The sequence below is a fragment of the Centruroides vittatus genome, unplaced genomic scaffold, assembly GCF_030686945.1.
Source record: "Centruroides vittatus isolate TY-2023 unplaced genomic scaffold, ASM3068694v2 contig_1057, whole genome shotgun sequence".
Taxonomy (NCBI): Eukaryota; Metazoa; Arthropoda; class Arachnida; order Scorpiones; family Buthidae; genus Centruroides; species Centruroides vittatus.
Genome location: NW_027120684.1, coordinates 985,906 through 1,013,512, shown reverse-complemented (window position 1 = coordinate 1,013,512; position 27,607 = coordinate 985,906). Strand labels below are relative to the sequence as shown.

The window sequence follows — 27,607 nt, the reverse complement described above, 5'->3', positions numbered from 1 at the left end:
GCTTGACAAGGTTTCTCTTAAGATGCATTTTTAAATATTTTGGCAAATGGTGTATTTTAAACTTACTTCATTAAATTTAGAATTTAAACTATAAAAAAAAGATAGCCATATTGTGTCACTTCTATAACAAATTTTTAAAAAATCTTTCCATAGTGACCATGTAATGTTCTATTAGCATATCAGAAGTAACGATCTAAAAAGCCTGTTATTTAGAAAGTTTGTTTTATCAACATAGAATTAAAAAAACTTGCTATTTTGTCAAAAAAAAAAAAAAAAAAAAAATTTAGGAGAAAGCAAAGGAGTAAAATTGGTCAGGTAAATCCTACATCTAAAAGAATAAGAACAATTGAGACCCCTGAAGAGTCCAATTTGAGTAACATCAAGTAAGAATGGCTTTGACAAGAGCTGCAACTTGAAGCTCTTTCCAATTCCTCAATCTCTACTTTCTCATAAAAAATATTTTGTCATGCTTGACAGGAGAATTTCTAGTAGTGTAATAGTTTGTGAAATTCAAAAATTACAAGATAAGCATTAATAATTAGACAATTGTTCTAAGAAAAAAATTTAATGACTTAAGATTCAGTTGCAGTTCCAGCTTAGTAAACTTATATATTGATAAAAGGTGAATATGAAAGAACTAAAATTTTCATATTATGAATCAATAACTTTCTCACATGGGACTGTGAAAGCTAAATTAAAGTAACTTTTATTTCATAGTTGTAATGAATAATAATAAATCATCATAATAAATTTTTATTATTCAATATGATTGTAGATATTATTCTTTCTGATTCTGAAATTTTCAGTAACTTTCTTTACAATCAATAAGAAAGAGCAAATTCAAAATTCATATAATTTTAAGTTTTAACTATCAGAAAATATTTTATTATTATTAATTTAATACTTTCAATTGATATAATTAAAAATAATTTATAACAAAAATATAAAAATATTCTTAATTTTTAATCTTACAAGGAGACAGCCAGACATTCAGGTTTCTGATTTCAATGTATGGCTGTCTTCTTGTTATTTTATATATATGTATATATATATTGCAGTAGTTATCTAACATTTTGAGATGTTACAAATTGATAATAAATTTATTATAACAATAGTTTTTAAAGAAACAAGCGTCCAAGTTTTGTTGAAGAATTCATTTTCTTGATTAAAATCCGTATTTTGCTTGAGTCTGACGACGAGTCATTCTGTTTTTGGACCACTGATTTTTCAGTTCAAGCTCTCTCTCTTTTGCCTTTAAAAAGAAAGAATACAATGTTAAAACATGCCTGCTTAACAAAACATTTTTCATTTTCATTCACTTTTATATGAACATTCTAAACATTAAAATTAGAATTAATTGATTTAACCAGTAATGAAAGAATATATTTTTTGAGGTAGTTTCTTTCATGATTTTTCAGAAATTAATATAGAATTTTAATGTTTTAATTATAAAGAAAATTATGCAAAATACCTGGAAAGCAAGATAAGTAATTTGATGTTTTCTTCTTTGTTGTGCTGTTGGCATTTTGCCCTTTTTTTTAGAAGAATAATAAAGACTTTCATCTGTAAGATTTTTTATTAAAAGATTTTCATTTGGAAGCTGTTGATCTGCAGATATATCTATTATTTGAATCTCTTCTTTTCCTCGCTGTTTTTTACCCTGCAGTCTTAAAAACTGTAAAAAAAAACATTTACTTAACAAACAATGACAAATTTTTTTAATCTTGAATGTCAAATTGAAACAGATATAACTACTTAGTTTCCAATATCTTAAAAATGAAATAGAAACACATTTATAGAATAGAAAGAAAAGTATACCGGACTGAGTTATAATTTTGCTATTTTTGATTATTTACGTAATTTAGTGTAAAGATAGACATGTTTCAAATTCCAAATTTAATTATCATACTTATATTCTTTATAAAAAATATTGTCTTTATAAACAAACTCTACACAGAGCATAAGAGGCCATAATATGTCTGAATGTGCAAATAAGGTTTGGGGAATTAAAGCAGTCTTGAGAATTTGCTGTAGAAAAATATTACAGCAATAACTACAAAAACACTACAATAAAATGGAGTAGCATCTTAGCTAAGCCTATAGACATTATTTGGGAAAAATTGCTAAAATGCAGGGAGAGCCTGTGTTTTATAAGTGAAACTGAAATGTCTAATCTATATACTTGGTAAAAAAAATTACACATACACAGATGTTATGAGAATGAGAGGCATGTGAGAGATGATTCAGTCTCAGTTATGGAATTATAGTTTCAATTTTTACAAAAAATAAAAACCAAAATGGATATATATATATATATAAAAGAAAAGAAAATCCAGCAATGAGTTGCTTAACTTTCCTGAGAACATTTAAAACTGTACGTGTGGTGTCATCTGTTATGACATTTTATTATTAAAATCTTTTTATATTTTTAATTATCATAAAATGGCAAAAAGCTGAATTTTGATGGTAGGGATGAGTTTTATAAAAACTGTAAATGCTAACAAGTAAAATTGTCATTAAGTCCAACCCTACTCAAGATATGACACACAGGAACTCCCCTAAATTATACAACCTTGACCCTGACAACAGTTCAATTTTCAATAAAGCAAAATAACTACTGTTTCCCTAGTCATTCGTATTAATTTGTATTAACACAAATTGACTGTAATAATAAACAAAATAAAAAATGAACTAACTTGTGTTTAAAGTTAAATTTTCATATTGTAATCATGCCTTGAATATTATTTTAAAATATTTCATGGAAAATCAAATTTAACTCTAAGAAATTCAATTGCATTCATCTGAACATTGTTTACAAAATGTATTTTAAGTGCACTGTATCGAAGATATATAATAACTGAAAAGTGGTAGGTAATACAGTTGATATGGTTGATTGTCTTCTCAATAAAACAAGTAATTTTTATATTGAAGATCAATTTTCAACTTTATAGTTTAGGTTTATTTATGACAATCCTATCTTAGAAAATAAGAAAAATTTTAAACATACTTAACACGTTGACTGCCAACTACGAGTGACTCGTAGTTTTCGTTACTGCCCAGGACGCCACCTACGAGTTATATCGTAGTTTGTTTCCTTGCCATATTTGTGCAGTTACGATGTAATTTGTAGTATATCAGTGTAAATCTGAATAGATAGCCTCAGGGGCAAGAACAAAAAATCAAGTTTTGCCTAACTGAACAGAACATTTATTAATTAATAAATGAACAGAAAATATAATCATAAAAAGTTTATTCAAAATAGAAAGCAAAACAATATTTTTATTGTTTGTGATAATTTTTAAAACAATCTTCAATGCTGGCTTCTCTGGACAGATTGGACAGAAATAACGCGTTTCTTGGCGTTTTTTAGCTTTGGTACAAATTCAACGTGGCTTTGTGGGATGCTGTTTTTTTTCAGTAGGTGGGATACTCTGTAAATAGTGAAGCTCTTGCAGTCTAATTTTTTTTGAAACTGGTTGAATCTCTTCTCCAATCAATGCTTCAACGAATGCTTCTGTAAACTAAGAAATTTTGACGCACATCTCTGATTGGCTGTAGCAAGGTGACAGGATGAATTGTGTCTGTGCACGAATTAACTCGTAGTTTGGCTTTAGTGAAGAGCTTTCTGTTACATAAGCCAACTATGAGATAATTCGTAATATCTTTTTCTTAAAAAAAAAACACATCCTATATGTTTTTTGATTATTACTATGTACTCTGATTAGAGTTTTTAATAATATGACATAATTAAATTAAGTTGGCATTTTAGACCAGAATCCTAAAAAGTCACATGGCAGTCAACGTGTTAAATAGCTTTGCTGCGATGAGTAATATAAATTTCATATTTATATATCACTTATGTATTGATTTAGAAATTTGAGTTTTAACAAGAGAAAAATATAATAATAATAATATCAGAATATATTGTAATTATATTTTATCTATGATCTGAAATTACAAGCAACTTTGAACATTATTATTTATTTAATGAAATATAAAAAATTATTATTTAAGATGAAAAAAATCATTAAACAAAGGCCCTTTAAAGGACAAAAACATTCTGACTTAAGATGTGTTGGCTGAAGTTAAGGGGTAGTGTTTTAACATTCTATACCTACAGTTTAGAAGTGTTAAAACAGATATTAAATTGGTAAAAAATTTTATCAATTATAAAATTTTTTAGTAATTTAATATTTAAAAGTGTAATATCAATTTTACTTTTCAACCAGTTTACATTAAAAAGTAATATATTTTCAAAGTTAATGTCCTATTAAATTTTTAGATATTACAACTATTTTTAAAAATACATTTCCATACTAAAAGTGAAATTTAATTGAAATTATTTTAAATATTTTACCCTTTCGTCATTAAAGTCTATTTCTTGAGATTGTGAGCTTTCTTCTTGTGGCTGGATTTCAACACTTTCTTCATACGTTATAGGTGTTTCAATTATTTGAAATTCTTGATCTTCATGGATGATAATATTTGATGATTCAATGCTATCAGTTTGTTCAGGGTTAAAATTTAACTGTGCTTTAGTATTATTTAAAGAATTTTCAGTACTAGAATCTTTATTGATCTCTGAAATAGAAGTTCTTTCAGAAGCATCATTAACATTTAAATTCTCATTTTCAAGTGTTGGTTTAGTTAAATTCAATGAAAAAAAGTCATTTTGACTGCTCATTTCTTCATTATCACTATCTTTATCATCATAAGCAACTAAACAAGTATTTGCATTTTTTTTTACTTTTGTTTTCTTAACTGTAGCTGTTTCCGTCACTTTTTTTGATACAGCATGAGGAACTAAAGAAACTGTTTTATGACTGACTGATGCATTTCGTGGAGCAGGTAAAATATCCATGAGACCACTAAGTACCTGAAAGAAAGGAAAACCTTTAACTATGAATCTATTTTTAATAATATTATATTATTATAATAGAAACAAAATTCATAAAATATAATATAATCTCATTTTCATGAAAAAAAAAACTTAACATTAATAGTAAGACACATTAACCACTTAATTACCAGGTTATGCCAAGTTTTGATAAGGAAGGGAACTAATTAAATTAATTAATCAGACTGATTTATCATTACGAGTAGACATGTCATCCATATATACAATAGAATCTTCCTATTCCTTATTTTGTATATTCAATGTTTGATATCTGCAATATTTTTTGTAATTGTGGAGCTAAAATTTGCATATTTGCAAGACAATTAACAAAAATTTGAGAAACAATTTTTAATGCGTTTATCTTAAATATATTTGACTGCAATTAATATCTTTGACTGTTAAGCCATCCTAAGCTACTATGACTAAACCACAATCGCAGACAAAACAATCTATCATAACAGATCAGATATCACATTTATTAACAAAACAAAATCACAATCATCATGTATATATTTAAAAGGAAACAAAGTCACTTAGTTCACACACTTCCCTTTGATCACATTCAGCAAATGAGGTCTCAAATCAAATTTCATGACTTCTAGATATGCAGAAAGTCATAAAAGTTTGGATATAGTTCAATGTAATCAAATAATAATTAATTTTAGCAATTTACAATTGGTCACATGATCAGTACCAATTTCACATAATCTATTAGTAGAATATTTTGCATTGCACAGTGATTTGTTATCCTGACTTAATCATCTTGACATGTACAGTACATTTCATAAAAAATATGAAGCTTCAAATGCACTTTTACCGTTTATATTTATAAAAACTTTGCATTTTATAACTCAGCTACACATGCTTTACCTCAAGCAGGAGGTGCTTTAAATTTGTTAATTCTGTTGGACAGACTGTTATAAGTAAAGTCTAAGTAATAAAGACTATCATTCTCTCTAGTTTCTACAACTCCTGGCAAAAAGTATTTAAAACATGTAAGAAAATAAAATTGTTTAGTCTGAACTCATTTTACAAGAAAATAAAAATGTAATGTTCAAAACAAATATATATGTTTTGTTTTATTCATTGGGTTATTAAGCATTAATCACTTTAATTTCAAATGAATAAATTAAACCTTTTCCCAAAAAAAGTTTTTTAATACACAGGAAGATGGAAAAAAGTATTTGAACAACAACAAAAGAATCACAAAATATTAGAAGTTAATATTTTGTCAGCCATCCTCTTGATCTTATTATAGCTTTTATGCATCTTGGAATTGTCAAAATTATTTCATTGAAGGTTTCTGAAGTTATTTTACTCCAGCTAATTTTAATGGCTTCTTTAAGTTCACCTTTATTAGTTAGTGCTCTTTCATCAACCAGCTTTTTAAACTTTTCCCATAAATTTTTAATAGAGATTTTAATATTTAGATTGGGGCTATTTGCAAGCCAAGGCTCAGATTCATAAACACCACATATCGTACATTAGGCGTTGTCCATAAATTGTCCTCATTTTTCTTTACATTTTTACCCCCCTCATGTCCCTGATTATACAATTTCTGTAACACCTCCCTCTTTGGATGTCCAACAAAACTTGACCCCCCCTTAAAATATTTATGACTTTATGAATGATAAATACCAAAAGTAGAAACAAAACATACATGAAATTCTGAAATAAATGTAATAAAATTCATAAATTGTATAAAATTTATTGAAATAAATGAAGTCCACTGAAGCTCAACCTTCCTCTCCTGCTTGTCTGGTTTTTGTCCAACTAGGCCTAGTTGAAATTCCCTCCTACCTTCCAGTGCAGATGTCATTTATGGAAAGTCCCTTACAACGAATTTCATCGTAAGTTGTCATTTTCAAAAAGTTTCAAATTCACAAAGCACACTGTAAGTTACGATATTGTAAAAAGTCTTGCAACTACTATGATATCTAAGAGATCTCATTAAAAAGTTTGATATGCCAGAAACTGGGCAATAATATGCTGATAAAAACTCTCTAACCTTGAAATTTACCCAGCAGACTGATGAAAGTCCAGAAAAAGTTTCAGTCAACAACTAAGACCTGCTTCAGGTTACAATTTTTGAAAAAATACAATGCCAAAGGCTTCAATATTTGAACAATAGTTTGTCAATTTCTTTTAAACTTTTTCAATAGTCTATTACAACTATATTTTATGCAGATTTTGTTCTGTGCCTAGGTTAGTTACAGTTTTCAAAAGAAGCAAGTTTTAGATACTATGTATTATACATATAAATTTACCTAAGAGTACCTACTCATTTAAATTTAAATGAAATAAAAATGTCTTTTCTCTGATATTGCAAGCACATGGTGCAAGAAATTTCTGAAAATATGTCACTAAGAAACTCTTTCCTATTGGCCCTATTAAAATGAAAATGGTCGCTAATGATCTCGTACGACCTACTCTCATTACCAATCTCTCCTATTTTGTCATAAGTGTTACACTCTGTTTTATGAACACAAAATGTAAAATGTCATTAGTTTCTGGTAACTTTACGATATTGGAGAGTTACTATATCATATCTTACAGTATGAGACATTCGTGAATACAGGTCCCCAAGTTAATGTTTTAACACTCTTTCAGACCATGAATGCAAGTTACTCATGCATTGCCCTAGTGACAAATGATTACATAATAGGTAGAAGTTCACTAAACAATGCATTTGTATTTTATCTAGAACATTTTGAAAAGTTTTAGAGTCCAGTAAATAGGTGTTTTTTAATTTGTATTTAGAGTTATAATATTGAAAATGGGAAAATCAAATGTGAATTGTTTTGTGTTTGGATGTTCTAATACACTAGCAAATACTCAACATACAATGCCAAAAGTTTCATTTTATTGTTTTCCTGAACATCCATACCTTATTTGTTTAAAAGCAGAAAATTTGAATAAATTTTTCTAAAAGACAAAAGTAACTAATACAAAATTTATTGTCAATTTTTTTAAAAATTGATATGAATAATTTTCAAAAAAATATCCTTGTAAATATTGTAAAAACAAATCACAGTGGTACTTTTTAAATCAGCGTGGATATACAGTATACATTTCATCAGCGGGATAAAGCAAAGGTTTATTACAATTACAATCCAACAATCTATCCTGAAAAAAGAAACAATAAAGAAAATCAACAACATGAACAGTCAATGAAGAAATATAAGCACTTAATAAACAGAAGGCATATTTCATGTGAGGAAGGAGGAAAACATTTCGATACAACAACTGAAGAAAATTTTTCAGTCTAAAGAAAAACCAAAATGTGACTTTAGAATTCAAACAGATGCTATAAACAAACAGTTTGGTAACTTAAAAAAAATTTTTATTTGCATGACTATAAAACAATGTTTCTGAAATTCAAGTTTCCTATATTACTGGTATAGCAAGTTTTTATGATGATGATCAGTCTTTAAAAGATCTAACATCAGTAGGATTCAATGTTTTCAATTTACTTTTTTGCATGCTTCTGAACAGTCCTGTTAGAGTTTATGAGTTGTCTTTGGAAAGTAAGTTACTAATTTTTCTAATGAAGTTAAAATTGAGTTTCTGCTATTCAGCATTAGATGCATTGTTGGAATTCATAGAATCACCATTAAAACATAGTTTTTACAAATTTTAGGTTATTTTTATTGTAAACACAAGATTGGATTATTTGGCCAACAAACTTATCTATTAAAGCTACAATACCTCAATCACTTAATGAAAAATTTCTTGAAACAAGTGTAATCATTGAATGTACAGAAATTAAAACTGAGAAGCCATCGTCAATTCAATTTTATTCAACTATAAATTTGCTTATACTATAAAATATTATATTGGCATTGCACTATCAGGCCTTATAACTTTTCTTTCTAGTGGATATGGAGAAAGTACAGATTCATTTATAGCAAATGATTATGGTATTCTACAAAAACTGGAGAAGGAAGATATTGGGTATGCTCATAAAGTCAAATGAGTTAAATGCATTACTAACAAGTCAGTCAAAGTACAAATTCCATTCATGTGCATGCTCAATGTTGGTGACATTTCAAATGAAACTAACAAAATTCATGAAGGAAAGAGTTAGTTTCCTTCGTTAAGAAAATGGTGCCCAAAATATTGATGTTTCTAATTCTACTTGAATGTTTAAATTGTGGATTAAAAGGCGAAATGATAGAAATAACTGTCCATCCAAACCAATCTAAGAAAAATATTTCGGATAAGACTGCACTAGCAAACATTCATATCTTTGATTTTACCAACAGCCATTTTGTTATAAACAGACTGGTCAAAATGTCTAAATAAGAATAACGATTAATTAAGTCATACTCATTTAACTTGTTCAAGTTTACAAACTTACTCATTGTTATGGCTGGTAGATAGTTTCCTCAAATTAAATTGAATGTTGAAAATAAAAATTCTATTTTAATTGTGTCTCCTTTCTCAAAATCAAATCAAAAGAAATTTAATGGCAATTAAATGGATGAAACACAAAACTGCTCTTGTAAAAATTCATGTTGAAAGAGCTATTGATAAAATTAAAATTTCTGAAATATGAACTGCAGATTATCCATTTCACTTTTTCCATACATATATAAAATAATGTTTGCTTGTGCAATATTATTAAATCTGCAGCCTCCAATTATAAATGAGTGAATTTTTATTATTATTATGAGAACACAATTTATTACTTAAATACTATTTACAATTGCAATTTACAATTTACATTTAATTGATTTTCTGTACCAAGAAATTCCTTTAGAATTTTCTCCTATGTTTTATGTAAATATTTGCCCCTAGGTAAAGCATGAGTAATTTGCACTCAGGGTGTATACTTCAAAAATTCTTTAATTTGTTTCGCTCAATGGCATAAGGCATTATCATCCTGAAAAACATCAGCATCACCAAAATGATTTTTAATTGCTGGAATCAGAAATGATTCTAAAATTTCCTCATATACTTCAGTTGTTACAGCCTCATTAAGGATACATATATTTCCATATCCAATAGCTGACATGCAGCCCCAAATCATTAAACTTTTTGGAAACTTAGTGTTTCTAATCAGGTAGTCTTCCTTAAATTTCTCATTTGTACTTCTTCAAACTTTCCCTCACCATCACCACATCCAACACACACAATTCTCATCTGAAAAATTCATTTTTTTCCAGTCTTCTATGGTCCAATTTTTGTGCTGTCTTGACCATTTTAAATGATTGTTTTTTGTTCCTTGGTCTAAAAGGGTTTTGATTTTGTTTCAGCTTTGCAAATGAAAATCCCATGTTATTCAGTCTATTTCTTATTGTTGTATCACAAACATTTTTTTTATTTTTCTTCTATTCCTCATTTGTTTGGAAGACATTTTTTGGTTTTAAAACACACTTTTTTCAATAGGTCATCTTGAGCCTTGTGGTTTTACATCTCATGTCTTTAAGCTTTTTCCAAGTGTAACTTGTACTGTAGTTCCTAACAATATACCAACACATACTGCACCTTTCTTTGGTTTTTTTCCATTTTGTAGCAGCTTCATAATTTGTTTTCTCAAATCATTTACTAAATTTTTTGATTCAAGCTCTTGTTTAACTAGGAATGATTGCCATGCTGTGGATAATGAGTTGGCATCCTTGCTATTAATGCGATTCCCTTTAAGGATTTCGCAAAGATTTCTAATGTTTCTAGTGTTCTTAATTTGCCATTGTCATATATTAGTGTTATAATCTTAGCTTCTTCCCATTTGGCTATTATACCTGGCTCACTTGAATATTGGGCTAAAGTGGTATTAAACCACTCTAACCCAATGTGCAAGTAAAGAAGGCTATTTAAAATAGCCAAAAACATTAGTTCTTTGATTTAATTAAAGAAATTGCTAGAAAAGAGAGAAAGATGTCTGAAACGTATTGAGTAAATATCACTGTTTACTTAGAAAATGATACAAACACACCTCTTCAAGCTAATGTTTTCTTCAATTCAAATTAGAATTCTCAAATCGATAAATTTAGAACAGTGTTCAAGTACTTTTTTCCAATTAACTGTATATTCAAAAACTTTTTCCAATACTGCTATATTTAAAAAAATGTTTTTGGAAAAATGGTTTGGTTTATTCATTTAAAATTAAAATGATAAACAACCCAATGAATACAACATATGTTTGTTTTGACCATTACATTTTTATTTTCTTGTAAAATGAGCTCAAACTAAACAGTTTTATTTTCTTATATCATGTGCAAACACTTTTTGCCAGGGGTTGTATTATATAGACTCCACTTACAGATAGCTGTCCAAAATTACTAATTATTATAAAATTAAAAAAAAAGAGAGATATTTGGGTAATAGTTTTAATCTGTAAGGACTTTTATAAAACATTTAATTCATTGTTCAAACAAACCAATCTTAATTAAAGAGGTAAAAAAATTTTTGTTTATCAGAATGTTAGAATAATCATGCATGTACTGTACAGTATTATTAACCAATGAGTTGGCAACCTGTGGCATGTGTACCAAGTGTAGCATGCAATGGGATTTTTAATGGTATGAAACAGATTCTAGTCCTTAGCACAGAAAAACAGAAAATTAATTGGTGAAAAATAACAAAAATATATTTATAATTAATTTTCTGACAGTTCCCAACAAACTTCCATCTATTTTACTTTTCCAGTTGTTATAGAATATAATATAGAGAACATATGGTGATCAGTTAAATTTTGAGCAATGATGTTTTTGCTTTTATTGATGTTTTGACACTCCAGGAGACCAAAAATGTAAAAATAATTAAATAAATAAACCCCATAAAATTTCCTGTTTATGCTTATTTTGCATTATATCTCAGGACTGGATTGACCAAAAATTTTGTAGCCTAGCAGGCTTATTTCTGTTTATGGAATATTGATGCTTTTAAATTTCAGTAGTTAAAGATCAAGACGGTTAAAGAGAGTTAGAGTAGTTAAAGAGAGACAGAGATAAGGCCATGTGTCATATCTCAAATGGGATCAGACCTAATGAAAGCTTTATTCATTATTAGCATCTACAATTTCTTTAAAACTCATTCTTACCCCAAAAATAACCCTTTTGCCTTTTTTTTAAATAGTTAATAATATATGAGGCGTGTCCGGAAAGTAAGTACAGTTTTGGAAAAATTCGCATAAAAAATCTTTTTTCAAAACAAAATTTATTTTTACAAGAAAGAGCATATCAGAAACTATTTTTCTACATATTTACCACCATTGTTCAGACATTTCTCATATCGGGAAACCAACTTGTTTATACCCTCTTCAAAGAAATATGCCACCAGTGAAGACAGCCAGTGGTATTTTGATTCTGGAATGACATGACAAACCCAAGTTTCATCACCGGTAACAATTTTGTTTAGGAAATCATTACCTTCTCCGCTATATCGGATAAGAAATGTCAAAGCACTTCCAAGTCGCTTTGTTTTGTGGACATTCGTAAGCATTTTGGAGACCCAACGGGAACACAATTTGCGATAATTTAAGAGATTTGTGACAATCTCATGCAAAACAGTTTTTGAAATTTGTGGAAACTCATCACAAAGCAATCTTATTGTGAACAGTCTGATTTCACGAATTTTCTCATTCACTTTTGCAACCAAACCATCACTGACAACAGAAAGCCGCCCACTCCGTGCTTCGTCATGAACATTGGTGCGTCCATCATTGAATTGTCGAACCCACTTTCTCACCATTCCATCACTCATTACATTTTCACCATAAACCTCTCAATCAATCTCAAGTTGACAATGAATTTCAACTGGCTTAACATTCTTTGCGTTCAAAAACCGTATTACAGAACGTACTTCACAGTCGGCGGGATCGGCAATCGTCTTAAACATTTTGAATGCTCACTAACATGTGGAAAAACAACACAATCCAGCTGTAATGGCATCACTGGACTGACAATCAACCAGAAACACGTATGCGCAGGTGCTGAACTGCGATACTACTGCTGCGGTGGCAGCAGAATAAAACAGTACTTACTTTCCGGACACACCTCGTAATTATTAGTATACATAACTATACAATATGAGTGCCAGTAAAGTCATGCAAGAACCCTTACCAGCTTTTTATTTTTATTACTATTTTTGTCACACATTCCTTTGCTGTATTGCCATTTCAAAATGTATTCATCTTCAGATGAAGCTTCAGGCTTTATAAAATTCATACTTTTACAACTTTTAACCCAAGTTTGCAGAACACACTAGAAGACTAATTTAAAAGAATACCTTCCAAAATCAATTCATTATTCTTTCATACTTGTTTATTCACAATTGGTATGGACAGTAAAGAAATATGGATATTATTTCACATTAAATGATAAAAATGTGTAAGGCATATTCTTTTCTTCAAAGTTACATATTTCCTGTTAGAAAGTTTATTCCTATTATCAACATTAATAACTCATGAAGTAACATCTATCAATTTATTTCTGAGGATTTTTTAAAAAAAGCTAAAAATTATTTGATTAAATTTTTACATCAAAATATAGTATTTTTTCTGGAATTTTAGTCTTTTTGCATAATAAAATAGTCACTTTGATCTATCATATTATTTTCTTTTGGTACAGCAATCATAAAAGGTTGCCAACCCTTATTATGAAAGTGGTGCAAGTCCATTTTTCTGTGTCAAAATATTTAAGGGTTTGCATTTCAATCAATTCAAATCTACCAAAAATGTATGATGATTATATACATATGTTATGGGCCAAGTGATTAATCAGGCATTATTTATAATACCCAGCCATTGTGAATAATCATGAAAATGTCCATGTAGCTTGATAAATATTGATTAATTTATTAAATTGACCAGACATTATGAATAATGCTACATTCCTTTTGGGCAATTTGATTTTCAAAAAGAAACCCCACTTTTTCATTAAGATTTATTTATTTTTTGTGAACTGTTCCAAAGTATTTTAAAAACAACATGTGATTTTTTAAAAATAGGTATTATTAACTGTATTAATTAAACTAATGTTATCAAAGTCTTATTAACAAAGTTATACTTCAATCAAAAATCAACTTAAAGGAAACTTCTAGAATGTCATTTTTGGTATAATGTATATAAAAAATTAAATATTTCTTTAGTATATTTATTCAAGCAATTAAGACTTTGATGACATTTGCTGATATTAACTCATTTAATTAGTTGTTGAAGAGGTTCATTAGTTGTTCAAACCACTTAACAATTGCTGCATGATCATTATTTTTTCAAAGAAGAAAACACTATTTTAAGAAACAAAAAATAAAGTTAACACATTACACAAGTTTACCTATTGGCCACATGAATTTAAAATTCAATAAATGCAAGACATGTGCAACTCAGACACAAGGGTTGATTTGGCCAGCACATGTTGAATGATTATTCCTCAAAGTATTGTTATCAGTTTGCCTGACCAGGTGATAGCAGTATTCATAGTGACCAGTCAATCTGATAAATTATGATAAAAAACCTGAAATTTTTTACAGTGCCTGATTTTGTTTATCATTAATGGCTGTATTAATCACTTAGTCCGTAACATATATACTGATTTTAGTTGTCCCATATCTGGCAAAACTGATGTAGGGAGATTGAGGTAACTAAAGTAAAGCGATGTCAATTTATTGCATGCTGTATATATTATATATATACATATACATGGACGTAAATTAATATTAAATTTCAAATAGTCTTCCAAGCAGGTAACAAAGTATTGTCCTTGTAATTAATTGCCACATTGTTTCTGCTCACTCTGTGCATCCATAAATGACTTGGAAGAAGAAATATTATCCAACATATGATGTTACTATATGATTTCGTGATTTTGGTGGATAATTAGAAGCTGATGAGCCACTCAAACAAACTTAGGACCATTATACAGCATCCCACTGCTGTTCCGTAAGTCAGAACATATTATTCTGGACACTGAGAAATAATCTCAATAGTCTTGACAATGCCAAGAAAGAATACTACAGATGGAAGACAAGCCTAACCATAAGTCACAACAACACAGTTTCCAAATGCCTCTATTTGCCATACCATCAATGTGTCTAAAAAGTGGATGACCAATAAAGTCTTACAAGTTTACAGTCTTAGGAAAGATAAATCTAAAGGCCTGTTGCATAGATCTTCATATAGAAAAGGCATGCTGGATTATATCACTAAAATGTAGTATACCAATGTATAGTACCTTCTGACTGCCTCTGGAAGCTATACAACAGAATCATCCATTTTAAGAAGACATCTTTAGCATATATCTCCATCTCAATGTCTTTTATTCCAAGAATGTTCACTTTTACCAAAATGCATAAACCAGGATATTAATTCCGTCCCATTGTGGGCAAATCAGCATTACCAACAATACTAATCAAAAAATCTTCAATCATTACATCAATAGTAACTTAGATAATTACCATCAGGGTGTTAAGAATTCAAAACAATTATTAGAACATCTACACAACATACAGATTATATATCACAGTGTGGGATTTTAAATCACTGTACCTGTCATTCAAAACAGGATCTTGTTTCTGAACACTTTGTAATTTTTTTCTCACCCATATAGATAACCAAGATGACTATTAGTTATATCCAGTGATATAACTGATATATCTATCAGAGTTAGCCAACTTAACATGCCACTCCTCCTCTTCCCAATTTGAGGCAGTGATATACCTGCAGCACAGAGGAGTGCCTATGGGAAGCCCTCTTTCAAACATACTTTGCAAGTTAATTATCAGACAACTAGAAAATAAGGTCCTTCCATCCTATGAGCATGATATCATCTTATATTTTAGATATATAGATGATGTGCTAATAACTGGCATCATAAACTAGACATAGGCAAATTTCTAAAATGTTTTCACGCCAATCCTTTTGCATCCACTTCTGCCTAGAAAAACAACCTATTTCATATGTACTTTTCCTGGATAACAACATAAACATAAGGGATATACTATAATTCTAGATTGATATACTGCAAACCCACTTACAATCCAATTTTCATTCCTGCCTCATCATACAATCCCTTTCAATTCAAGTTAGCAGCAGTCAGAGCCTTGGTAAAAGGAGTATTTACACACTTCCATTATCAAAAAAAAGTTTGAAAGAGTTGCTGTTAACCCGGCATGAAAGAATTGCAGTACATGCTGCAACCCAGCCCAGTTGGCTATCCAACATGGTTATCCAGCCAAAATAATCAGTGATTTAATAAACAATTATGTGGAGCAAAATTGAGAAATAAAATTGCAGATTGCAAAATTCAAAATTGTAAGGTATTTAACAAGACTTTGATGCATATTTTCTGTGAAATAACATGGGGCAATAACCTTTGTCTATTATGAAGGTTCTTGGAATTTCTATGAACCTTCATAATAGACTATCTTTTGAGGGTGTACTCCATACCCCCTCTTAGACAAGAGACAGCCATCTACAATGTGTTGGGCAACAATGTGCCCATTAAAACACTGTTTACAAAAACATCTTAATACAATTAATGAAGGTCAAACAAGAATGGCATTAGCTACCCATGCCTTGAATGAGGATGTGCAAGTACATACTGACAAAACACAACTCATTCACCACATGCATGGGATCGCCACAACGCAAGTAACTTGAAGTATTAGAAATTTACAAAGCAAGCAAAATCAACACAGCAATTAATTACAAGACAACACTGTCACCAACTTGGAGAACTTTATTTGAAATTTAATATTAATTTACATCAAAGTGAAACCATATATTTAATGACTACCAGTCAGATGATGTTCTTTTTGTATTTTTAATATAACATTTCATTTCTTGTTCAGTTTCCAAAATGTTCTTTTAACTTGATAATTCTTGCTCGAAGCAATCGAAAATGTTTGTTCACTTTTCATTTAATTTGTTCTTCATGCTGGATTTTTAGTTCTTTGAGTTATATTTATATATGTTATCCAGTATACTGAGTGTATATTATAAAATTAAGAAAATTTAGAAACCAATTTCTTAATGAAACAAAAACATTATATTTTTCTAATAGTCATAATCTAGTAAAGTAATTATTGAAAGATTATTAACTTAATTAGTGTTTCATTAATTAATTGCTAATTAATTAGTGACACTATTATTGGGTTGTTCGGAAAGTAATTTCATTTTTTTATTACTAGAGGAATTAGATGTATTTTTACCAGCCAATTTTATTTTAAGCCACATTTTCATTATATACTTCAACAGCTGACATTTTCAGGCTTATTTGTAAAAAATTTTGTTTGATTCTGTACAATTGTTTTTTTTTGGTGACCCATCAAATATGGAAAATTGAAAGCATCATTTTCGGCATATTTTGCTTTTTTATAACTAAAAAATCAAAATGCTGTTCAAACAAGAAAAAAATTGTGGTACGTGTTTGGAGATGATGTGTTGAGAGAAAGACAGTGCCAAAACTGATTTACAAAATTGCGTTCTGGCAATTTTAATATCTAAGATACACCACATTCTGGATGGACATTTGAAGCCAGTGAAAAGAAAATAAAGGTACTGATTGAAGCAATCCGCCGTATAACAACACGTAAAATTACTAAGAGATTAAATCTGTTAAATTGAACCGTTTATTATTACTTAAAACAAACTGGTTTCGTTTCAAAGCTTGATATATGGGTTCCACATGTTATTAAAGAGAGATGCTCTCTATGGAGGGATTTTAAAGAAATTTGTTTTTGAGCTTTTACCAGACAATTTAACAATTGATTCGAAAGTGTACTGCCATCGAGTAAACAAATTGAGTAATATCATCAGACAGAAAAGGCCAGAATTGATCAACAAACAAAGTGTAGTGTTTTACCATGATAATGCCAAATTTCACACAAGTTTGGTAACTCATCAGAAACTGTTATAGCTTAGATGGGATGTGTTATCACACCAACCATATTCGCCAGATCGGGCACACTCAGATTATTATTTATACTTGTATTATACTATACTTGTTCCGATCTATACAAATTTTTTTTAACTGTAAGACATTTACTCGAAATGATAATGTCAAAATCACTTGGATCAGTTTTTTGTAAACAATGATCAAAACTTTTATGTATGTGAAATCATGCTACTACCAGAAACAATGACAACAAGTATTTGACCAAAATGGTCAATATATAATTCAATAAAATATTTATTTATTATAAGAATATTGCGTTTATTTTTCTATGGAAAAAACAAAATTACTTTCTGAACAACCCAATAAATAATAGTTTGACATTATCATCATCATAATTCAGTATATTTTACATTTTTATAAATATAAATTATTTTAACAGCTATTACAGAATTCTACATAAATATATACAATACATTACAAAATTTTTTAATCATCTTACCTTGGATTTTTTTGCTTTTGAAGGAACCTCTTCAGGAAACTAAGAAAAATAATAAAAATTTTATTACTATATATAATTTCTGATAAAAAAAAATAATCCATAAATATATATAGTCCATACATATAAGTTATCTGCATATCTAACACCTAATAGGAGAGAAATATTTTAAAACACTTTATTGATACCATTGCTTTAATTCTTTGTTATGTTGATAAGGTAAGTCCAAACTAGTTGATAGCAAACTTGCTGAATGCAATGTCAAACTAAGTTTGTGCCATCATTGTAGGTTCAATCATTGACCACATGGTCATTGCTTTGACATTATTATACATCCATCTTTAGCCAAAAACATTTACAAAGCAAGTAGACCATGTGATAAATGGGACAATATTTCAATAGGTGAACATTGACTTTTAATAAATACTGATTTTTCAAATTTAATAAAAATAGATAACTTTACAGCATCTTTTATACTAATCAAGAAATCTTAAACAATATTTGGTCACTATTAAATTTGTTTTTCATTTTTAATTTATTAAGAACTATTAATTGCTGCATTAAAGTCTCAACACCAAGACATTAAACAGTCAATAAAGCAATAACTAAACCTTTGGCTTTGATAAAGTGATAACTGTTTAAGTAAGTTAAAAACTACATCCTAATAATGAATGTTTACACTATGGTTAACAAAGGTCTTTGATGTAGAAGAATGAATGCTTCAAACCACCATTTTCAACAGTTTCTAAGTTAGAGAAGTTTTATTTTGTCTTTGTGAAAATTAATATATAAAGTGAATATATAATGGTTCCTATCATTTTCATGAAGAGTTTGGATATTGTATATAATACTTTAATTAAAGAAAATACATATTTTCAATTAATAAGGTTGCCCGTAATGTCCAATCAAGGATAAATAGGCTAAACTGTAGATTTTAATAAGAAAGTATATAGTCTACATGTTTCTTCTAGATTGGGCATTAATCAATAACACAAGTATGATATTTGGTTTCATTTATATTATAGTTGCATAAACTAAATACTGTATATATTACTTTACACATATAATTTTAGAATTCATTAAAATTTGTATAAAGAAAAGGTTAGTTAGAGGTTAGTCCGCTAATAAACCTTTTGATTTTTCTTCTAACCAAAAGTAATTTGATTAGAAGAAAAATCAAAAATAAGGCTTTTAAAAATTAAAATATATTATTGACATTTGGTACACAGAAGTCAGACATAGAATGAATTAATACTTCTCCACGAAATTAAAACTTATTTATTAAAATTACTTAAATAGGTTTTTATTTTTTGAAAGATACAACAGAAGTCAGCTTATTGTATTTGTTAATAGCGAGGTTCAGGCTAACGTTTTCAATGCAAAAACATGTATGTTGGACGTTCAGCACCGCTTTCCTGTAAACCTAGAAGTTTGACAATGGTGTTTGGAAAGTCAGTGGAATCATGCTCGACATTCCAAATGCCATTGTCAAACTTCTAGGCTTACAGGAAAGCGGCACTGAACGTCCGATGTACACGTTTTCGCATTTAAAACTTTGGCCTCAACCTCGCTAATAATTAATAAATGTTAAATGTTAATAACTAAACATTACAATAACTAATACAGAATTAAAATACACTATGTATAGGGTTTAATGTAGACATATATATAACAGGCTAAAAAAATATTATATAAGAATTTGAATTGTTAGACATTTAAAAATGTTTGGAACATAACATCATCTATATATATAAAAACGAATGTATGTCTGTCTGTGTGTCTGTTTGTCCTTCATGCATTACTATACCATTTATCCGATTGCCATGAAACTTTGGGAAGTTGTTTAATACATTCCCGCGAAGGTTTCTGGCATATGTGAAGACCACCATTTCCCCCCTTTCAAAAATATATTTATATATGGATTAAGGCTTTTATGTCCAACAGATGGCACTAACTTCCAATGACCTAAGTTTGCTTTTCTGTGAGGCATTATGTTTTTCTGTGAGAATGGACTAAAGCAGATCATTTTCTATCTATCTATATAAATAAAATATAACGTTTGTTTGTTCCTACCGATTCCTTTAAAATTTTGACACCACGTTGCATTCGAATACGCACATGTTTTTATATAATATACATGTCGAAATTCCCCCCACTGGGGGAGATGGACAGAATTAAGGCTTACCATGAAGAACTCTGCTTCTATTATATTAATACTATTTTAGATGCGGTTTTTTGCGTTTTTAATTGCGTTTTAATAGGTTACGTCAACAGAATATAGACTAAAAAGAGATTTTTCGATATTCCCCAGCGAGGAAAGGGACAGGATTAAGGCTTACTGTGAAGAACTCGGCTTCTATTTATACTATCTTGCATGCGGTTGCTTGCATTTTTAATTGCGTTTTAATAGGTTACGTCAACAGAATATAGACTAAAAAGGGATTTTTCGATATTCCTCAGCGAGGAAAGGGACAGGATTAAGGCTTACTGTGAAGAACTTTGCTTCTATTATATTAATACTATTTTAGATGCGGTTTTTTGCGTTTTTAATTGCGTTTTAATAGGTTACGTCAACAGAATATACACTAAAAAGGGATTTTTCAATATTCCCCAGCGAGGAAAGGGACAGGATTAAGGCTTACTGTGAAGAACTCTGCTTCTATTTATACTATTTTGCATGCGGTTTTTGCATTTTTAATTGCGTTTTAATAGGTTACGTCAAGAGAATGTACACTAAGAACAGATTTTTTGAAATTCCCCCATGGAGGAAGTGTTATACATTTATAATAGATACATTTTGAGCCACAACAACGCGTGGCCGGGTCAGCTAGTTATAAAATAAAAGTTTACATTTAAGACGACATTTAGAAATGTAGAATGCTAATAGTGAGAGACAGATAAAATAATAATGCAATAATTCAAATATTAAGAGTCATATTTTCTTAAAAACATCAATATATGGACCGTTTATTTTGAAAGTGGTGCAAGTCCATTTTTTCTTCTTTCAAGATATTTAAACATTTGCGTTTTAGTTGATTCAAAAATATAAATAAAGTGTACTAAGTTTGACAATGTTTCTATGACTTTAGAAATGTGTAAGTTGATTGCATAAAGACTTCTATGTGAATTTAACTAAACTAATATATTCTTTCTGGGCTATAAATGGACTTACATCACTTTCATAATGTAAAATTCATTAAATTTGTATTATGTAAAACTTAATTTCACTTGAAACACATTATGTTTTATTCTGATTTTGTTTATATATAATAACAAGAAATAAAATAGTGTTTATTCTGAATATTAAAAATATTTACTTATCGTTAAACTATTTTATAAGTATCATTATTATGAGCTTACCATTAGACACTGCTTTTTATTTAGGTTCATTACACGGATTTTTTTTCCATTCCATCAAATTGTACATTTGTTGGTAAAATTCATAGTTTTATTCCTCTGTTGTAAAGGGCTGTCCATAAATGATGTCCACACTGGAAGCGACTTGTCTTAAGAGAGGGTTAAACCCCTCCCTTAAGACAAGTCAGACAAGGGGGATGAGCATTAGTGGACATCCATTTATTTCATTAAATTTTATAGTTTATGCATTTTATTACATTTAATTCAAAGTTTCTTGTATGTTTCATTTCCACTTATGGTATCTATCATTCATAAAGTGATGAAGGTTTTAATGGGGGTTGCATTATGTTGGACATCCAAACAGAGGAAGAGTTACAAAAACTTGGACAAACTGGGACAAGAAGATTGAGTAAAAGTTCAAGGAAAATGCAGATGTAGTTTATGGACAGTCCAAGTGCTTAATTACACTGCAGAAAATGGACTTACATGAAAAAGGTTAGAAGGGTTTCTTTTATTATTACTAGTTCCGGCGAATAGAGAGATTATATATTTACATAGCGATGCCGGCTAATGAATATCGAGGACTTACACCACTTTCATAATCAATGATTATGCAATGTCATTTACCAATGAATTTTTAATTGATCAAAGCATATGGTTATTTTAAAATGCTAAGTGTGAATTGTTTATAAATAAAAAGTTTACACTAAATTGTATGTATATTATGTGATTTCTCAATTTTTTCCAAAACTGGACTTACACCACTTTCAAAATAAATGGTCCATATATGCAACATTATTTGTTATTTCTGAAAACATTTTTGACTTTTAATTAAAAGATTAAAATAAACAGCCATAATTAAATATAAATTTTGTAAAGTTCATATAACTCTGTCATAATAAGCTTTACTGTTTGAGATTTAAAAATAAAGTCTTGAGTTATTTATGATATTGTTAATATAAAAATTTGTAAATTCAGAATGGCATATTTTAGACAGGATAGTTATTTACAACAAGCACTCTTCCTGCGACATCATAATATATCAGGTTCAGGCATGGTAGGTATCTAGGTGGCCATGCTCCAAGCCCTAGTTTGGCTGGACCATTCTCAATCACTGTAGTTCTGTCATTTCTGCTAACCTGAAAATGGCCTGTAATTTTTGTTGCTTTACATTTTAACATAATGTTACATTTTTTTGTTTAATTATTTTTTTATGCAAAATTTTCAAATATATAATATTGTATATTTAATTTATGTTATCTTTTTATTTTGTATCATTTCTGAGATATTCCATCTGATATAATAGTGACATTATGATCAATACAGTGGCTTTTTTTTTGTAAAGATTACACTTTCATAGCAACAGAACATTCATTGCCTTTTTGAAGACAAGTTTTTAGGCTTTAAAGTGCTTAAATATTTAATTTTATGTATTTATTATTTCATTAAAAGCAATATATTCATTATCATGTCTTGTTATGATTAATTATTATTATGTATAGCATGATATTTATTTTAATATTTTAAAAAATGAACACTTTTTTTCTTAGTTAATAAAAATGCCCATATATTGCATAGCATTTTACTATAAAGATATTTATCATTCACTAACTTTTGTGATTTTTATTTATTTATTAAATTTCATAAAACTGATCATCTATGACTGAAAGAAAGTAAGAAAGTATAATATGCATAAAGAAAATAACAGTTTCTTATTTTCTTTATGAATTTAGATCAATCCTAAGTTATTTTTGATCCTTGTAAGGGTGCAAATGTTACTATTGTTGTTTCAAGTGTATATTCTTTAATACTTTATGATGTTCTACATGAATAAATGATATAATATAAATTTTATTACACTCAATAAACAGAAGTTAATTACATAATTTTAAACCCATTTTTTGAGTAAAAAACATTTATTATTTTAATAAAATATAGATTATAACATGAATCATTCCTAAATTGTTTATTTAGGGACTACTATGGATTAGAGAAGTGATTCTCAAACTTTTTCGAGCCATTACCGCCTTGGTTCCATAAAGTTATACCCAATGCCCTCTAACCATTTTCCCTTGTGTGAAAAAGGCATGGAAATATTCTTAGAAAAACTCATCTATAAACTTCACACTTTGTGTCCTTACCATGCATTGTTCTCTACATCTGAAAACCACTAAATGCAATGTTTCTTCTTACCTATTTTAAAAAAGGAAAGAGAAAGATTGTTAGTGACCCAAACCTTTGCCTATGGCCACCATTCAACTGCCTCCAGTGCTCCCTGCTACCCACTAGCTTTTTACCTCCTAGATTTACTCACTGCCCATGGGAGACAGTAGTATCCACTTTGGAAATCACTGGATTAAAGGAAAGTTGAAAATTTGTTTGCTAATATATGATTGCTTAATGAGTATCTACTTGCCTTAACCTAATAACCAGAGTGTTAATGCTCTATACTTGCAAACGTTTTCAATGCCCGTTCTGGGCTCTTCCTCAGGCATCTACATACAATTTCCTGCAAACTAGCCATTAAAATTCAAACATTATTTGAATGATGTTCTATTCAGGATGCTATATGTGCATGCATTCCAGAATCTTTAAACATCGAACAGTACAGTGTGTATCAAATTGCACATGCGTTCCACGTTAATTCTGTTTGTAAAATTATGGTCATTTATAATGATATAATTATTAATAATAGCTAATAATCCGTAATAATAATAACTTCAACGAATGTAAGCAAAGAACTAATGGAGAACTTCAACATAAGTCACCACCCATTACAGATATCTTATAGGGTTTATACAAAACCAGACTTTTTAAAAAACTGGTTTTTGAATCTCAACTTTTCTACAAAACCAGTTTTCGAATTTTCACCCCTCCCCCCGAAAATGAAAATAAGGAATGTTTACAACTTATTTTAAAACTTTTTAATTTATTTAATATTTATAAAATTTCAAAAATATAAAAAAAAAAACAAAAAAAAATTGACCAACATCTACAAAAAGAAAAAAAAAAGGAAATGCTAGATTATCACATTAAACTATAAAATTTACTCCATAGAAAACCATAAAGAAAAACGAATAACAATGAATGCCTACAAAATATTATTTTATTTCTTATTTTTCCTAAGAAAATATGATTTTAGAATGCAAAGAACGTCTATAGATCTATTGCTCAACCGTGTCCTTATTTTGCACACAAAATTGCCAGAAATAGAAAAAACTCTCTCACTTGCTACTGAGCTGGGTTTAATCATCTTTAAAGCATTAAATAATAAATCTAAATTTTTGGTTCTTCTGTTTGTACTCTCTAATACTAAAAACTTATCTTTTAGTGTCTTAGGGCTGGACAAAGTCACTTCAGGTTCTTGGAAATACTTATGTATTGATTTTTCCATAGCATTTTTTAAAGATTTCGGTTAATTTTCTTCTTCGCCACTTTTTCATCATCGCAGTCATCTTCTATAGAATAATTTGGATATAATCTCGATAATATTTGTCCAGATAACTTAATGATATCAGATTTTGCAGCTAGTGGAAAAAATATGCTAGATGAATTTGTTCAAATGTTCTGTGGATTTTGTAAATAAAGGAGAAGTATTACTAATTCAATTTGTCTCTTCTCTTAAATTCGTACCTCTCAGCATGTAACAACTTGGAACTAATTTCAGTTTTCAAATTTTTCAATTCACATAACAGAAATTCAAATATGCCTTCACTGTTAATAAATAGGATGACAAGATGCAAACTTTGTCATCCTAAGGCATCAGTTACTAAATGTATTGGTCCTTAAACTTTAAGGAGCTCTAAAATTTTACAATACTCAGCTTTGTTCCACATGTGAGATGTACCAATGTCATTCAAAGCTGAAACAAGGCATTGTTTTAAGTGTACAAATCTTTCTATTGTTTTTCTGTAGTTGAAAGATTTCTCCCTATTGTAGGGAGAATTGGACACTTTTTAGGCATAGGGAGATTTTTTTTGTTTTTGTAGTTAATTTTATGAAACTTAGTATTTAACAATATTCCCGTTTTATGTCAGAGACAATTTGTGTCAAAATGTTGATGTTTTTACTCAAATAATTAATTAATTTATATGTTTAAGTTAAGCTCAAAAACTGGTTTTTTAGTTGGGAAACCTTGGTTTTCAAATTATATAAATTTCTTCAAAAAACTGGTTTTTCAAAACCAGGTTTTAAAAACCGACAAACCCTAATATCTTAAAGGCAAATAGACTCAGATGGATAGGACACATGGGAAGAATGGATAATGATTAGAAAGCAAAGAATGCATACTTGGAAAAAATGACCAGTACAAGACAAAAAATCTATAGATCTTTTCCTAGATCTATAGATAACTTTGAGGATGATCTAAAGCAGGGGTGTCAAACTCAAACTGCTTAAGTGCCAATTTTTTGTCTCAAGTATGACAGCAGGCCAGATGTTTTTAGCTTTTGTAGCCAAAAATTTTCTAAAAAGTAGCCCAAAAGTAACAGACTCAAAAAATTCCTTTTTAATAACCCAAGATTTTACAATAAAATAATAAAAAAAACCACCATCTGTACTTTTCAAGCAATAACTTTAATCACAGAAAAAACATTTTTGGCCAATTTACAGGCCTGTAAACCGATCCAGAAATAAGGATCGCAAGCAGTGGTGATATTCAGCGGGTTCGCACAGGTTCGGCCGAACCCATTGTTAAAATTTTCAGTTTTCCGAACCTTGTTAAACACACGGAACATTTCTCAGTGGTTTTGTTTTTTTTAAAAAAATATATTAAAATATACGTATTATACTCTGTAATACTACTAAACTAGAGCCTTATACCCCGTTCGCACTGAGCATTTCAATCTACATTGTGAGCAAGGTCGGGGACTATGTCTTGATGCTATCTCTCTCGACCGTTTCAATCTCGACCGAAACGAGGTTTAATTGCAATCGATTCAAGAGAGTTCTTGAAACTAGATCTAGTCATAAGAGAAATCCCACAAACTCGCGCGCGAGATAATACAAGATGGCCGTGGAACACATGTCGGGCTATGGACAGCGAAATAAAAAAGGATATTGTATTACGAGAGATGATGACATCTGTTTACTATGAGTAGTGCCATTCGGGTGAAAAATTTCTCTGCCTAAAAAAAAAAAAGAAAGGTCGACAGCACTAATATACTATTGTTACTTGGTCTTCGCCCAGGGCTTGTTACGTTCCAAATACGCCATTGATTATTAGATATATCGCAAGATATAGTATTTATTTCTAGCCAAAACTTCCATTTCGTTTGTCGGTGATTGTCAGGGAAAAATTTTCTGCTAGCGAACCCTTTGTTAACTATTTCGAATATCACCACTGATTGCAAGACTCAAAATACATACGTTCTATATGGAAAATAGTGAGAATTATGCAATAAATGATCTTGCCAAGACCGATTTAATTTGAAATTCAAAAGATGAAATAGAGAAAACAATGTAAACAAGAAATTAAACAAGTCAAAATTTAGCGCTTTTTGCAGTTTCTCATATCAATACCGTTACACTTATATTTGTTGGTGAAATTTTCATTTAAAAAATACTTTTCCATTGACTAAATTTACGAGTTAAGATTCTTTCAAAAATAGCAAAAACAGAACCTACGACCTCATTATCTCAAATAACATATCACGTATAAGCTTATATTTAATATAGAAGTTTATAAAAAGTAAATTTTATTACCTCATTTAAATTTGGAATAACGATTTTAACTGGCTGTTTACGTTTCTTATCTGATTCTGAAGGTCTTTTTGAAATTTCTTTAATTTTTACGAAATCGTCATCTGCTTCCTTTTCACTAATTACATTTTGTAGTGTATTTAATTTGGGCGCAGGCAAATTCGCGAGAAGAGATTCAATACTGCTGTTATTTTTAATTTCATTTGTTTCTTCTCTTTTATTTCTCGTTTCTTCCTCTTCCTCATCGCTGCTATCGTATTGAACTAAAGACATGTTTATTTAAAATTCCTGGCAACTTCTGCTGACCAAACGACTAAA

General features: G+C 29.3%; 1 protein-coding gene across 1 annotated transcript; it reads right to left on the bottom strand.

Moving 5' to 3' along the window:
- Positions 1–417: 417 nt before the first annotated feature.
- Positions 418–27,607, bottom strand: LOC136972408 (proline-rich protein PRCC). Its single transcript, XM_067267007.1, has 5 exons — positions 27,293–27,607; positions 18,236–18,274; positions 4,358–4,876; positions 1,472–1,675; positions 418–1,252 (listed from the first exon to the last, which is right to left on the bottom strand). Exons 1-5 carry the CDS (start codon positions 27,560–27,562, stop codon positions 1,166–1,168), a joined length of 1,119 nt encoding a protein of 372 aa, XP_067123108.1. The 5' UTR covers positions 27,563–27,607; the 3' UTR covers positions 418–1,165.

Coding starts and splice junctions, on each gene's coding strand:
- LOC136972408 (XM_067267007.1), bottom strand. CDS start 27,562: ATGTCTTTAGTTCAATACGATAGCAGCGATGAGGAAGAGGAAGAAACG. Junction 18,275..27,292: donor TTATTCCAAATTTAAATGAG/GTAATAAAATTT, acceptor TATTTTTCTTAG/TTTCCTGAAGAGGTTCCTTC. Junction 1,676..4,357: donor TAGACTTTAATGACGAAAGG/GTAAAATATTTA, acceptor TTTTTTTTACAG/TTTTTAAGACTGCAGGGTAA.